At 42.3% G+C, this 15,541-nt stretch overlaps 1 protein-coding gene across 1 annotated transcript in view; it reads left to right on the forward strand.

The window, feature by feature from the left end:
* Positions 1–15,541, forward strand: part of CFAP74 (cilia and flagella associated protein 74) — a 219,403-nt gene that overhangs the window by 147,497 nt on the left and 56,365 nt on the right. Inside the window, exons 27-29 of the mRNA XM_040427569.1 lie at positions 2,479–2,622; positions 7,661–7,806; positions 10,672–10,806. Coding sequence (XP_040283503.1) covers positions 2,479–2,622; positions 7,661–7,806; positions 10,672–10,806 — 425 coding nt within the window. The remainder of the gene's footprint in view (positions 1–2,478; positions 2,623–7,660; positions 7,807–10,671; positions 10,807–15,541) is intronic.

Below are 15,541 nucleotides of genomic sequence, written 5' to 3' on the forward strand. Positions count from 1 at the left end.
TATTAAACCAGCCTGGTAGGGCTCATCATGCTGATTAAAACAACACCTTTCTTTTGTCTGTACGATAATTAGCTGCAGAGATATCTGTGTATATGCAAATGAGCAGTTCGAGCACCAGGAGGCAGGGCTGAATCGTCTGAGCACTGTTTTGTAACACCCCCTGTGCTCTGCACACTCTTCTCTTCCCTTGATTGATAGGGCTAGACATGCTGAGGGCAGAGCTGTGCCCTAGAGCTGTGTGCTAGCAGATAAATATCATATCACTATGTACTATAGCTTCACCACACTGAGATCTGCTCAGAAAGCTAATCTACATATTACTGCTTTATTCACAGGCACAATATATGATCATACAGACACCAGTAATATGTGATAGTTTGTAAGCATAGAAAAAAACATGCATCTATGGGTGGTAATGCTCTAGTTCAGTGGTTAAAGGGCTTCTGTCACCCCCCATTTAGCAATTTTCATTATCGGACATTAGCTATTTGCTAATGTCAGATGAGTCCATATATTTCACTGTTACCTGTCTCTGTGCTGTAATTTCAGTAAAAATCTTACTTTTATAATATGCAAATTACTTCACTACCAGCAAGTTGGGCGGTTACTTGCTGGTAGCCGCCGCATCCTAGGACTATAAACACGCCCCCTCTTCCACTTGATCGACAGGGCCAGCGAGCACTCTCCTCCTCTCGCTGGCCCTCTCAGCCCATAAAATCCCGTGCCTGGGCCGTACCGGTCCTCATTCGGCGCAGGCGCTCTGAGAGAAGGATGCTCGCTTGCCCGATCCTTCCTCAGTGCGCCTGCGCCGATGACGTCAGCCTAAACCCGGAAAAGAGCATTGCTTCTATTTCGGGTGTAGGCTGACGTCATTTGCATATTATAGTAATTTGCATATTATAAAAGTACGATTTTTACTGAAATGACAGCACAGAGACAGGTAACAGTGATATATATGGATTCATCTGACATTAGCAAATAGCTAATGTCCGATAATGACAGAAGCCCTTTAAGTGATTGGTTTTGTATGCAAAGATCCTAGGTTTGAATCTTGGGAGAGACCTTGAAGTTTTTTTTATTTCTTCTACATTTATCCCATAAGAAAAGTCTATGCCCTTATCATATATTTTATCCAAGTTCAAAAATAATAATAAAAATGTCCCAAATCCCCTAAAAATAATTTTTCTAATAAACTTTCATTGATTTGGACTTTTTACTTTGCTGCTCCTGTCTGTGCCCCCCGAGGTTGGATGAATCCTGGCATAGCACATGGGTACCCCGTAACAATGTGCCTGCTTCACTAAGCTAAAAGCTTACATGCAGAACGCTTAGTGAAGCAGGCACAGAGAGGAGCCCTCTCCCCTCAGCTAATCCTGGCATAGCACATGGTTACAGGGTACTCATGTGCTATGCCAGCATTTAGCCAACCTCGGGGGGCACAGGCAAGAGCAGCAATGTGAACTCCTGCCCGTACTCTGTTCTCTGTGGCCCCATTCATAAAGTCTGCGATGTCAGCGATGTGGAGAATAGTGAATTTAAATCAGGGCTTTAAGGGAAATATCTTTAGTAAAAAAGTTTTTAAAAAAATTAAGTATATTAGAAAAATGATTTTTAGGGCATTTGAGACATTTAAAAAAACTTGATTAAAAGTTTAGTTACTCTTTAAATAAAAGAATAAAAAAATAACAGAAAGAAAACTCATGTCTCACCTGGGATCTCCACAGGCATGGTAGAGCACTATACCACCAAGCTATAACATTACCACTTACAGAAGCATGTGTTTTCTATGCTTATAAGATAACCCATATTACTGGTGTCTTTTTAGTCCTCTATCGTCTGTGAATAAAGCAGTAATATGTAGATTAGGCTTCTGAGCAGATCTCAGTGTGGTGACGCTATAGTACATAGTGATATTGATATTGCTAGCACACAGCTCTTGGACAGGGCTCTGCCCTCAGCCTCTCAATCCAGGAGAGGGGGAGTGTGCAGAGCATAGGGTGTGTTACAAAGCAGTGCTCAAACGATTTAGCCCTGCCTCCTGGTGCTCGAACTTCTAACATTTGCATATGAATAAAACCACTGATATCTCTGCAGCTGTTTATCATACAGACAAAAGGAAGGTATCATTTTAATCAGCAAGAGGAGCAATACCAGACAGTATGTCTGGTTTAATAGGGTTGATCCCGGTGACAGAGCCTCTTTAACATTAATACTGCATCCGTTTATAGTACTCATTCAATGTCTGTCAGATAGAACTTCCACTGATCTCGAGACCAAAACCACACTGAGTTTTCCATTAATTTCATTGTAAAGAGAGCACATGTGCAGCAGTGCCCTGAGACCAGGGTTCATTAATTCTCTGAATCCATAGTGATCCAGAGACTTTAACGTTTATTACATTGTTGACTGTCTATTTTGGGATAGTTCCTTTAGGACCCTCTCAAATAACAGTTTTGACCTATATTTAATCTGTTCCAGAGGTGCATGATCCAGGTATCCTTTAAACCAATTCTACTGGATCAGGAAATTAGGGAGGAAGCTGTGCGGATGGTTCGTCGAGCATTCGAAACAAAGGCACTTCTAGACAAGCCAGCAGAGCCAGCAATGGAAAGTGAAAACTTGGTTTGTACACCTTAATCTGTATTCTATAAAAAGCCATAACCTCACACCTTCTTTTATTTAGTGGCTCAAATAAGTTCCTTTACAGTATGTCACTTGGCCAGGTAGGAAATAAGCAGCCGCCAGACATAATATGATATGACTAGCAGAATCCAATCAGTCACATCCTTGTTATATGGGTATGTAATTCATATAACTCAAAAGATAATTATCATCTTTAGTTAGTCTTTATTCAAATAAAGGGGTTGTCCAGCCACTTATAACCACTTGAAATGGTGCTCAACTTAACGACCCCCTGCTGCTCCCGTTCTGATGCTTCCAGAGTCCCCCACAGGGTTCAGAGATGATAATCCAGTACAAATATGTGACTGGTGGGCAATCGGGAAGTGGGGGGATCGATCAGGTGAGCATTACTTGTATTAATTTATTACATTTTAAAGACAGGGGGGTGAACATACCTCAATAACAAACAGAGCTTACAAAATATAATGCAGGTCAGAGAATAAATTTGCACAAATCTCAAGCAGATACAGTACTGCATCTGAGGAAGAGGCTAGATGAGCTTCGACTTCTGGTAAAATGTCTTTGAGAACATGTTGACTGCACAAGCCGTGTTTGTTGTATACCATGCAGAAGTGATAATAAATAAAATGAATGATTTTTATTTGGTTTTCATATGCAAGGCAACCTTATCGTGTACATGCATTGCCTTCATCAGCACAATACTTCAAACAAATCTCAAGGAGTGCCTAGGTTTATTTTATTTATTGTCCTCTACAGGGTTGGAACCCCACAACTAGAGCACCCGATTAACAGGACACGAGTGCCACATTCCACTAAAATGCAGAAGTGATGCCAGCTGTGGAGGTTGGATAGGATTATTTTATCCAACCGCCATAGCTGGCATCAGATCAGATCTCATGCTGCACGAATTTCATAAGTTAACTAGATGAGCCTATACCTGTACTGTCTGCGTCTCTGTTCCAGCACAGTGGAATGAAGGTACAGGCTGGCGAGCAATGTTTCCAGATGAGTTGTTGTGTAGGGTAAGAGGAGAAAAATTCTTTGAATATTTTTCCTATTCTAAGCAGTTTTTCAATACTTTTAGGTACCTGGGCTATTCCTGTGTGCAAAGCTCTAAACAATTGAGTTGTGCCTATTAACAAACACCAAGGCCTGGGGGGGCAGGGGGACACAAGCAAATCTTTACTTTCCTGTTGGGATGCACAGTAAGCATGGAGCCTGTTCGTTGCCTTGTGGATTCCCTATTATTTATTGCCGCTATATACCTCCATACTGCATCATATTTCCTATGCTGTATGGCATAGAATAGAATGTATATTTTCTAGATCCATTTTTTTTGCTTAAAGGGATTCTGTCACCTCTCATAACCCAAATTCGGATTTTAAACCAGTCATGCTCCACTGCTTACCTTGAATCGGCTGTGCTGTTCTATATTGTAATCCGTCCAGTCGTTTTGCAAAAAAACGACTTTTATAATTATGCAAATTAACCCTGAAGGTGCCCAGAGGGGCGTTATGTTCCCCTTTGTGTGCCCAGTAACGCCCCTCTTACAGTGCCCAAAACGCCTTCCTCCAGAATCCCTAACCGCCCACAGCGTCTCATCCATCTCCTCCCTCTCCCTGACGGCCGAGCGAAGTCTCGCGCAGACGCAGTACCCACTGAGGGCTGCGCCAGTGCGATTTGCTGGAGACTGAGGGAAGGACGAGCATCGGACATCACTGGGCTCGGCGCATGCCCAGTGGCGAGGGGGAGGAGAGGGATGAGACGCTGTGGGCGGTTAGGGATTCTGGAGGAAGGCGTTTTGGGCACTGTAAGAGGGGCGTTACTGGGCACACAAAGGGGAACATAATGCCCCTCTGGGCACCTTCAGGGTTAATTTGCATAATTATAAAAGTCGTTTTTCTGCAAAACGACTGGACGGATTACAATATAGAACAGCACAGCCGATTCAAGGTAAGCTGTGGAGCATGACTGGTTTAAAATCTGAATTTGTGTTATGAGAGGTGACAGAATCCCTTTAAGGGTTCATACAGTATGGGTGCAATATTATGGATGGGTCATGTTGGATTTACATTGCCCGACCGAGCAGGCAGTTATTGTGAAGCAACCGTTCCTTCCCGATGCCTGCTGTATGGGGACGAGCAATGGCTACTGCTATCGCTTGCCCCCACAGAGATTCATTGTGTCTGGGCAGCAGAGCGATGTTCACACAGCACAATCTGCTGCGCAGAAACAATTATTTTAATATGCTGCATCAGCAATGAATTCAACTGATTTGTCTGTCTATGGGGTGATCGGCAGCACATTTACACAGGTTTATTATTGGGAATGAGCGTTCGTAGTGACTTTAGTTACAAACCCACCATAATGAGTGTGTGCATGAGACCTTAGATGGGTATTCCAGTTGGTTAAAGTTACTGTCACAATGTAGGGGGAGGGGATAAACGCCAGAAGGACAACAGAAGGAAAATGACCAGGAACTAGACTTCAAGGGTAAGCAAAGGGAACGGGAGACCACCCAGGAAACCCTAGACCTTGCCCTGACTCCTATCAGTATGAATAGACCTTGAAGGTGGGAATATTCATACACCATAAACCTAGGCCCTAGTAACCCTGAAAATCCCTAGGAGTAGTGACAGGGTCTGAGACTACTGGTTCCTTCCCAGATGAACGAACCAGCGTCTCCCTGAGGCCTAGTAAACAACGAGCAATAGAGAACAACAAAATACTGCAAAGTACACTTATCTTAAATAGAAAATGGATGAGTAGGAACTCAGATGAGAATAACACACCAGCTCTTCCAACTCCAGGCAGATAATATCAACCGCATATTAGGAAGTGTGAGTCCAGACTAAATAGAGAGCAGTAATGACCACAAGCTGCACCTGGGATAAGATTTGTGGTCATTACCAGCAACAACACTGCAACAAGTGAAAACAGATAGGCTGTCAGATAACCTCACGTGCCGCCAGTCTCTCAGATCTTCTAACCTCTGTCATGGGAGGGACCGTGACAGTTACCTCGTATCCACAGAACGGGGGCCCCCTGAAAAGAACGGAGCGGCCAGTCGCACATGCACGCGGCCACTCCACTTATGTCATGGGAGTTGCGGAGATAGCCGAGCGATGTACTCTGCTATCCTGCGTATAGGGGATAACGTTAACCAACCAGAATACCCTTTTAAAGATTCACATGTAAATACTGAATATTGCTCAGAAAATCAGGTCTAGCAGTTAGTAACTTTTGTCTTCATAGTCTTTTCGTCTTCATCGTCTTTTATCTCTTGTTTTTCATTTCACTGTTTTCTTTGTTTCATTGCACTGTGCAGAAATGTCTAAAAAGTAATGACTGACATTTATAAGCAACCAGTCTGTTCACACAAATGGTTCACTTTCTGTGATATCACTGGGTATAAACATTGTCATACCTACCGAGAACTAACAGGATATATTGGCTGAGCCCCGGACCCAGAGTTGTCAGCAGTCTATTTCTCTGGAGGCAGGAAATAACGTGGGATTAATTAACATCACCCGGTAGGAGCAGGAATTATCATGACTACACTGGATTCTAAATATTACTTTGATCTTAATCATTGCTGCATTTCAATAAGTCTAATGCATTGCCATAATCTGTGTCAGATCTCCTCACATCTTTGCAGAGTTTAGGCTAACACGTTGTGAATGTATAGAATTAAGTGTATTTATTTCATACAGTCATTCTATGTTAAAGGGGTTGTCTCATTTCAGCAAATGACATTTATCATGTAGACAGAGTTAATATAAGGCACTTCCTAATGTTTTGTGATTGCCTATATTGCCTCCTTTACTGGCTTGATTTATTTTTCCCATCACATTTTACACTGCTGGTTTCCAGGGGTTAAAACAACCATGCAATCCAACAGTGGTGGCCGTGCTTGCGCACTATAGGAAAAGGTGCTTTTTCCTATAATGTGCAAGCACATCCACCGCTGCTGGATTGCAGGGTGGTCATAACCCCTGGATTCGAGCAGTGTAATGGTGGATTCGACCAGTAAAGGAGGCAATATGGGCAATCACAAAACATTAGGAAGTGCCTTATATTAACTCTGTCTACAATTGAAAGGCCCCAATTGATACTGTAGTGTGGACGTATTCTCTCCTTGACGCATTCTGTGGAGCACCATACAATGGCACACAGAATTCCTCTGACTCTTTAGTACGAACTTGTAGGACTTCTATATGTCCGCATGCAGCTTTAATGCACACAACGTTGCCTGGACCCTTAGGCTAGTGATGGAAATCTCTGCAGCATGCTGTAAAATCTATGCAGTTTTTTCCACTGCATGTGAACAGGGTTTTGGTAAACTCCATTCACTAGCATTCTATTGTATGGAGTCTGCGCTGGAAATCTAAAGCATATCTGCCATATCTTAAAGGGGTTTTCAGAGGTTTTGATACTGATGACCTACCCTCAGGATAGGTCATCAGTATCTGATAGGTGGGGGTCTGACATCCAGGAACCCTGACGATCAGCTGTTTGAGAAGACACCGGCGCTCCTGTGAGTGCCGCGGCCTTCTCTGTGCTTACCAAGCACAGCGCCGTACATTGTATAGTGGCTGTGCTTGGTATCGCAGCTCAGCCCCTTTTACTATCCTGAAAATAGGTAATCAGTATCAAAATCTCAGAAAAAGCCTTTAATGTTGCCTTAAAGTCCGTTCCCTAGGTGCTAATCACAGACCATGGGGCTGGGGTCCTTTTAGTGTTTGTGTACATATACGGTACTTTTCCGCTAATGGAGTTGCTGTGTAAAAAGTTTTGTATGGATTTCTCAGCTTTCTCATTAAGCATCAGTCGTGTTTGGATTTACATCTGAGGTATATTAAGGCAGCAATCTCAAGTCAGGATCCCTTTGTACGTGTTTGACCCATAAAAAAAAAAAAGGCAGGCAGATTTAATTTGAACACGATAAACATGTTTTCAATAAACCAGAACGACAATATAAAATATTCAGATGTGAATCCTCATTATTCTGTTTCAGAGCAAGAAGGAGAGACGAGACGTTTCCTCAAAGAAGGATAAGAGAAAACAACTAGCCTCTCCTAAGCAGGTTCAAAAGGAGAAGTCAGTGAAGTCAGCAGATCGTGCCCGGATGGAGTTACCCAAGATAGAAGATATCAAAGTGGAGTAAGAATGCCATCTATAGTACAATAGCTAGTACGATAGCTGAGAAACAGAGGCAAGATCTACATATTATTTGCTGTTGATTAAGCCTCACACACAGCTAGGACCTCCAGTGATCAGCTGTAATCTGCGAGGGGTTATTTTTTTCTGCAGCACTACTACAAGGAAAATGAAGTGTTATATGGTTCCCAGTCCTGAACATTCATCAACAACCATAACAGAGGGCTATAATATGGGTTTTCTAATCCAGAGAACCCCTGTAAGGCCCCTTGCAGACGAGCGTGTCCGGATTAGGTCCGGATGCGTCCCGGTGCATTGCGGCAACCCACGCGAGTAGGTACCCAATTGCAGTCAGTTTTGACTGCGATTGCGTTCTGTTGTTCAGTTTTTATCGCGCGGGTGCAATGCGTTTTGCACGCGCGTGATAAAAAACTGAATGTGGTACCCAGACCCGAACTTCTTCACTGAAGTCCAGGTTTGGGTTCGTTGTGTAAATGTAATTATTTTCCCTTATAACATGGTTATAAGGGAAAATAATAGCATTCTTTAATACAGAATGCTTAGTACAAGGTCAATTGAGGGTTAAAAAAATAAATAAAAATTAACTTGCCTCCTCCAATTGATTGCGTAGCTGCCGGTCTCCTGTTCTTTCTTCAGGACCTGTCAAAGGACCTTGTGCGTTGCGTGAAAATCGCAGCATGCTCTATATTGTGCGTTTTCCACGCAACGCAGGCCTCATAGAAGTGAATGGGGCTGCGTGAAAATCGCAAGCATCCGCAAGCAAGTGCGGATGCGGTGCGATTTTCACGCATGGTTGCTAAGATGACAGTCTATTCACTGTATTATTTTCCCTTATAACATGGTTATAAGGGAAAATATTAGCATTCTTTAATACAGAATGCCTAGTAGAAGGTCAATTGAGGGTTAAAAAAATGTAAAAAAATAACTCACCTCCTCCTTTTGATCGCGTAGCAGCCGGTCTCTTCTTACTTCTTTAATCATGAGCTGCCGGCTAAATGACCTGTGGTGACGTCACATCACATGGTCCAATCACATGGTCCATCACCGTGGTGATGGGCCATGTGATTGGACCATGTGATGAGCTCAGTGACGTCACCACAGGTCCTTTGACAGGTCCTGAAGAAAGAACAGGAGACCGGCAGCTACGCGATCAATTGGAGTTAATATTATTTATTTTTTTAACCCTCAATTGACCTTGTACTAAGCATTCTGTATTCAGAATGCTATTATTTTCCCTTATAACCATGTTATAAGGGAAAATAATTATATCTACACAACACCGAACCCGAACTTCTGTGAAGAAGTTCTAGTCTGGGTACCACATTCAGTTTTTTATCACGCGCGTGCAAAACGCATTGCACCCGCGCGATAAAAACTGAACAACGGAACGCAATCGCAGTCAAAACTGACTGCAATTGCGTACCTACTCGCGCGGGTTTGCCGCAATGCACTGGGACGCATCCGGACCTAATCCGGACACACTCGTCTGCAAGGGGCCTAAAGGGAATCTGGCACCATGTCTTACCACCTCAAATTGCTATAACACCCTTAAAGTGGTATTTCAGGTTTTAGATATAGAAGACCTATCCTCCAGGTCATCAGTATCAGATCAGCGGTGGTCTGACACACAATACCTCCACTGATCAGCTGATTGTGGTAGCTGCTGGTACCAGAAACTAAACAATGGAGCTGGAAGCAGAAGGCGGCTCCATCAGTTGTGTAGTGGCCATGCTGGTGAATGAAAGCTGAGCTGCAGTACACTGGCACGGCCATTACACAATGACACAGGCTTTTACCTCCAGCTCCATAGACTGTTTAGTTTCCGCCACCATTAGATGCCAAAGATAGCAGATCCATGAGGGTCTTGGTCTCCCTGATGTGATATTAATATTCCCCTGCAGTTTGCCAGCAAAGTGTTCATTCAGTCTACGCAGACAGCCAAATCAGAAATCAGCACCTCCCCTGCTCTTCAGTGCTCCACACAATGAATATTCATGCCCTTCTCCATTTGGCCCACCCTACACACACCACTCAGATCAGTCCTGAGGATGAATGGGGATCGATACAGAAAATCTCTATACTGAGAACTCCAAAGTGTGTGCCATTCATTGAGGGGCTTTAGTATGTGCACAGATTGCAGCGGGGATAGCATGTGAGTAGACATGAAAAATAAAAAACAAAAACAAACAATGCAACAGCACTCTGCAAACACAAACGACAAAGTAACTACAATAGTGCCACACTCACTGTAGAAATTGTGCTAATGCTATGTTCATTAGATAAATGTGATCTTGGCAAATACATTTTGTACTGTTGCACTGTTTGTTTTTGCTTTTGTGCTTTCAGCCATGGCCACTTGCACATTGGGATGTGCGGACTAATCCCCTGTTTTTCGTTGCAGTCTGCACTGGAGATGTTGTCGTCTCCATTGGTTGTGCGCTCCTTACTAACCTGTCTGTCTCAGAGGCTGATTTTAATTAGCGCAGGTATAAAGCTGAAACCTGCTCTCCCTGTACTCATTATGGATTTTTCCACAGGAACAGCAGGCTGTGGTGGAAATAAAAAAAATTAAAAATAAAAAAAAACACAGAAAACCTCTTTAATGTTGGTAGCAGATTTTCTTTCAATATATGCTACTAGTTTTACTAATAAAACAGTGATATCATGCCATACCACTATTTCAGATACTAGTACTGTCCATGAAGTAGAGGACCGTGGTGGACGGCTATAAGCTCATATTTCAACATTGGGCAGTAAGACTTCAATATATTTGATATTTTTATGAGAGTTATGAGTTCAGTAAGGTCAACTTTTGATTTCTGAGGTTTTTTATCTTATTTATTTCAGCTCTGACGAATATGCAGCTGCCAGAGTCTCCATCTACCAAAGGTTTATGGGAAAGTTTGAGAAGTATATAATACCATGCTTCATCGCCAGCTGTGATGTCAGCAAAAGGAAAGCTGAAGAAAGTCTAAATTTCAGGTACAAACTTGAAAAGAAATAGACAGAGTGATTCCCATCACAAGAGCAGTAGTCTGGGGAGGGATAAAGTGGCTGCGAAGTAAAAAGATGCAAAATTTCTCTAAAGATATATTACAAAGTTTCTTATATTCATTTGTAGTATTAATTTGTGCTAAGTTTGTTGAAAAGGCAAACATGTACCCTGTTGGATGTGAGATAACTATAGGCATTGCTTTAATCCTGATATTTATTGGCTTGGTGAAGTTAGTGCATCAAATATATTTTACGAGACAGTGGATGTTGACCCATTGTACCAACTAACCAGTTTGGCTTTGGGCTAGACCTAAGGGCATTATCCTGGTGATCCCCTGGTTTTTTAGATTTTAACCCCTATTCAGGGATCTGGCCTTTGCTACCTCTTTGAATGGTCACAGTGTAATTAACCACTAATCCACTGGGGTCGGAGATACCGATGCGTAGCACTAAGAAAACAAGCAATACTTGTAGTCAGAGTTTGTACATATCCATAAATCAAGTCCAAGGTCAGGACAAGCAGTGAAGGGTCAATATGGTAAACAGGCAGAATCCAGGCCAAGCATTGGAGGGTCAAAATCAGTAAACAGGCAGAGTTTGGTAGACAGACAGAATAAGCAAACCGTTACTAGGACTAGCAAGCTAGAATACCTGTTGCTCAGGCACCGTCCCCTAGGGGAAGTTGCTTTAAGTAGCCTGAGGCGACCAGCCATAGACTGAGGAAGATTATTGTATGCGCACTGACCATTTAAGAGCTGGGATGTGCACGCAGCCTACAGGCAGACACAGGAGACCAAGAAGAGGAGAGCAGGCAGCAGCTTGTATGTAGCACAAGAGTATTTACTGGACTTTGGCGACTGGAGGAGGGCCAGCAGCTCCAGGCCACCGGGTCCCGATAGTCAGCAGCAGCATAGTAAGAGATGCGGTGCCCAAGCCCCGCCCCGGATAGCGGGGTGGCAGTGGGCACGGAGCGCTACCATAACAGATATTCTGTAATATTTACAGTTTCAAAGCAGGTAGAAATATTCATGACTTTTTTTATATTGTTTTCTTGTTTTATTTTACAGGACTCTGTACACAATAAAATAATTAATGTACCTAGAATTTTTTTTTGTTCAGCTTTTGTTACTCTGATACTGTATCTTGGATGTGGTCCTTTTGTACTTAACGTTCGGTACTAATTTAAAAATATACAGTGGTTTCTCGGCTATTATAATGTGAAACACGTGCATCGTACAATGCCAGAGGCAGCCCACATCTGTGGCATGTGTGGTTAGCTGGGTGATCCAGCCAATCTAGTGGCACCTCTATACAGTATAGTACAGTACTACATGTTCTGTACTGTTATTTTATTGTGCCAGGATGCTGCTCCTTTGGACACCAGCTGAGGTGGCTTCATGTGCTGTAGACACTTCTGTCCTCACTATAGCACGTGATTTACAGCTTTTAAGTGTAACTGTCATATTTTTTATTTGCTAGTTTATTAGAGCTAGGCATGTATACCTGAGTTATTCTGTCAATGATTGTCAAAAGATCTGTAATTACCTTATAATAACAGCTTTCATTAATGTCCCCTGTCCCTTTCCACTGCTCCCTTAAAAAAAACTGTTGCTGTGGCTTGTCTGTCTGTCTCTGGCTGAGAAGACAGATAGACAGAAGGGCTGTCCTTCACACTGCATGCCTGCATTAGGCTTCAGAGTGAGGAGGCGTGTCTCTCAGTAATCCAATCTGATTGGCTGGCAGGGAGCTGCTTCCTACAGAAAGTGTGTATTGGGAAGGAAGGGAAAGCAGTTTTGGCCTCAGAGAACTGGCAGAGGAGCCATCTTGAGAAGGTCCTTATATTGTAAATGTTTAAACAGCCGTAACTAAGGGAAAAACTCAAGGAAAACAGTGGTATGTAAAGAAACTAAAGATTGCTTTATGCATAATGCTGCTGTAGCAGTAACACATGCTAAAATAGATTTTTTTTTATGAAAACATGACGGTTACACTTTAATCAGCTATTTCTGACTGTTTTGTAAGGGCTTTGTTGTAAGTTAAACTTGATCACCCTATGATTATTTATGTTCTGTGTACAATTACTATAGGGGGTTTGAATGCTGTGGGCATTTTGCATACACTAACAAACAGCTGTATTACAGCCCAGTGAAACTGGTCATATGTATGTTTTGTATGTGGAAATAAAAATATATATTTCTAGTGGTTAAGGCATTTGTCTGACCAAATGATGAAAATTTACTATTCACTGCACCCTACGCACAGTAACTGTATGCAGTTCTCATAAAGTCACCCATTATTGCTTCACATGTTTCTTGCCTTCACTTTATGGAACATAAAATAGTTATCTGACAGCTACTATTGTAAAACATATTTCTACTTTTTGGGAATCCTTTTTAAGGTCACCATGTCAATTAAAGATGTCTACGGTCTTACACTGGTCACCCGGCATTCCCTCACAGTGAGAGAACCCATTCTATCCCTGTCACTCAGCATATACTTACTCAATCTGTACTTGTAGAGAGTGGGATATGGTCTCGTGTCTTGAGTCCAATATGTAAAAAGTGAATAATGTTTGAAATTGTAAATCTTTGATGTCATTTAAAGACATTCTGTCATCAGATACTGTACATCACAATAAAACATTCTTATCGATTTCACCATCCCTGTACAGCACATGTGCTTAAAGAGTTCTGGCAAGACTTTAGGGCCAGGTGTAAATATGTCTTCACTGCCTGGCCCTGACAGTCAGTGGTGGGGCGCAGCATGAAGATTACCCGGGAGCAATGAGGTGCAACTGTACTGCCCTAATTGCTCCTGGGGTTAATTTGCATATTATAAAACATAAATTTTCTTAAGAATACGGGCACCTAGGGAGATTTGACCAAGACCATGATGTTCAACTGTCAAGTGCAGGTCTCAGGTGAGACAGTTTTATTTTGACATATCTGATGACAGAACCCTTTTAAAGGGGTTCTCTGGGAATTTATAAAATAAAATTACTTATAATATCTAAATGCTACTTTATTTGAAACATTCCCAAATAGCTTTTATTATTTATAATGGCCCGTTTTCTCTAGGGGGCAAGGATCAGGGGAAATAAAGTGGCCGCCATCCTATTAGCACACACAAAACCCATCCTAATAACACAGCTGGACGGGTTACTTCAAAGCAGTGAACTAAAGAGCTTCTGCAGCCCTCCTCACTGCTCTGCCTGTCATGAATTACAACCTTACATACAGCTGATAAGAGAATGAAGTGAAAGTACATAGAGGATGGACATGACTCTTGTGGTATTGTAGCAGAGTGCATACAAGCGCTGGTCCTCATCAGCCACAGCCCCCACCCGTCCTCCTCTCTGTACCTTCACTTCACTCCTTTTCTACACACACAGCTGAAGATGTTATCAGCTGAATGTAGGATTGTAACTCATGACAGGCAGAGCAGTGAGGAGGGCAGCAGAAGCTATTTAGCTCACTGCTCTGAAAACCCATCCAGCTGTGTTATTAGGACGGGTTGTGTGTGTGCTAATAGGACAGTAGCCATTTTTTTTCACCTGACGCTTGCCCACTAGAGAAAATGAGTAATTATAAATAAAAGCTACATCGGAATGTGTTTATAATAAAGTAATATTTAGGTATTTGCAGTAACTTTATGTTAAGTTCTGGAGAAGCCCTTTAAAAGGCAATGGACAACATGTGAGGCATTTTTTTATTCTACTTACCTTGGGCTAAAAATCATTTTTAATCTGTTTATTTTCGCTGACTCTGCAGACTCCGCCATTCTTGTTGCCCTTCTCTCTACTTTCCTAACAGCTTATAAACGCTTGTTTAAGCTGAACTTTTATCAGTTTAATCATCATTTCAGCTTAAATCAGTGTTTATGAGCAGTGTTGAGCGAACTTGTGGTTTCAAGTTTGACGTACAAGGTTTGGGTTTGGGTTATCTAAGAATTCCGTTATGGATTCTGCTACCACGGACTAGAAGTTATAGCGGAATCCGTGGTAGCAGAATCCATAACGGAATTCTTAGATAACCCAAACCTTGTACGCTGAACTTGAAAACACAAATTCGCTCAACACTACTTATGAGCTGTCAGAGAACTAGAGATAAGGACTACTGATTGAGCTGCCAGAGCAGCTTTCTGATGGAATTCAGTGAAAACTAGAAGGAACAGTCTGCACAGTTGGTGAAAACTGCCTCCCAGGTGAAGTATGTATCATGTATCAAGCCATGACCTGTTCGCTATTTGGCATAAAGCCATCATGTGTGGCGTGTTATAAAAATCCTACTTCTGTTTCAGTATAGCGGACTCGTGGAGCTACACCTGTGTGGAAGCGTCCTGTGTGACTCCCTGAGCTCGATATTTGCGTAATAATTCGGAGCCAGAGAGCACAATCCGATAATCTGTTCTGTTTTGCGCCCACAGTAAAATTCAGTAAAAAAAAAAGTCCTCAAATGTGTCCAGAGCCTTTAAGGGAGGTAGTAAATAGCAAGGAAGTTAATCCGATCAATCCATAGGCATGCAAACGAACGTGATCTTGACAATGGATGCACCACGTAAAAATCAAGAACTTGCTGCAAATGCCTTCAAAGTTCATCAGTATGGGTGAATGAGATGTTTTAAACTCATTATAAAAGGAGTGCTACGAGGTCTTGAATTTTGAGGGAGGTGCATCATTTCTAATTATTACTTGGATTTAGTCAGAGGCGTAATTTGAAACTTT

Source organism: Bufo bufo, chromosome 1, assembly GCF_905171765.1.
Source record: "Bufo bufo chromosome 1, aBufBuf1.1, whole genome shotgun sequence".
Classification (NCBI taxonomy): domain Eukaryota; kingdom Metazoa; phylum Chordata; class Amphibia; order Anura; family Bufonidae; genus Bufo; species Bufo bufo.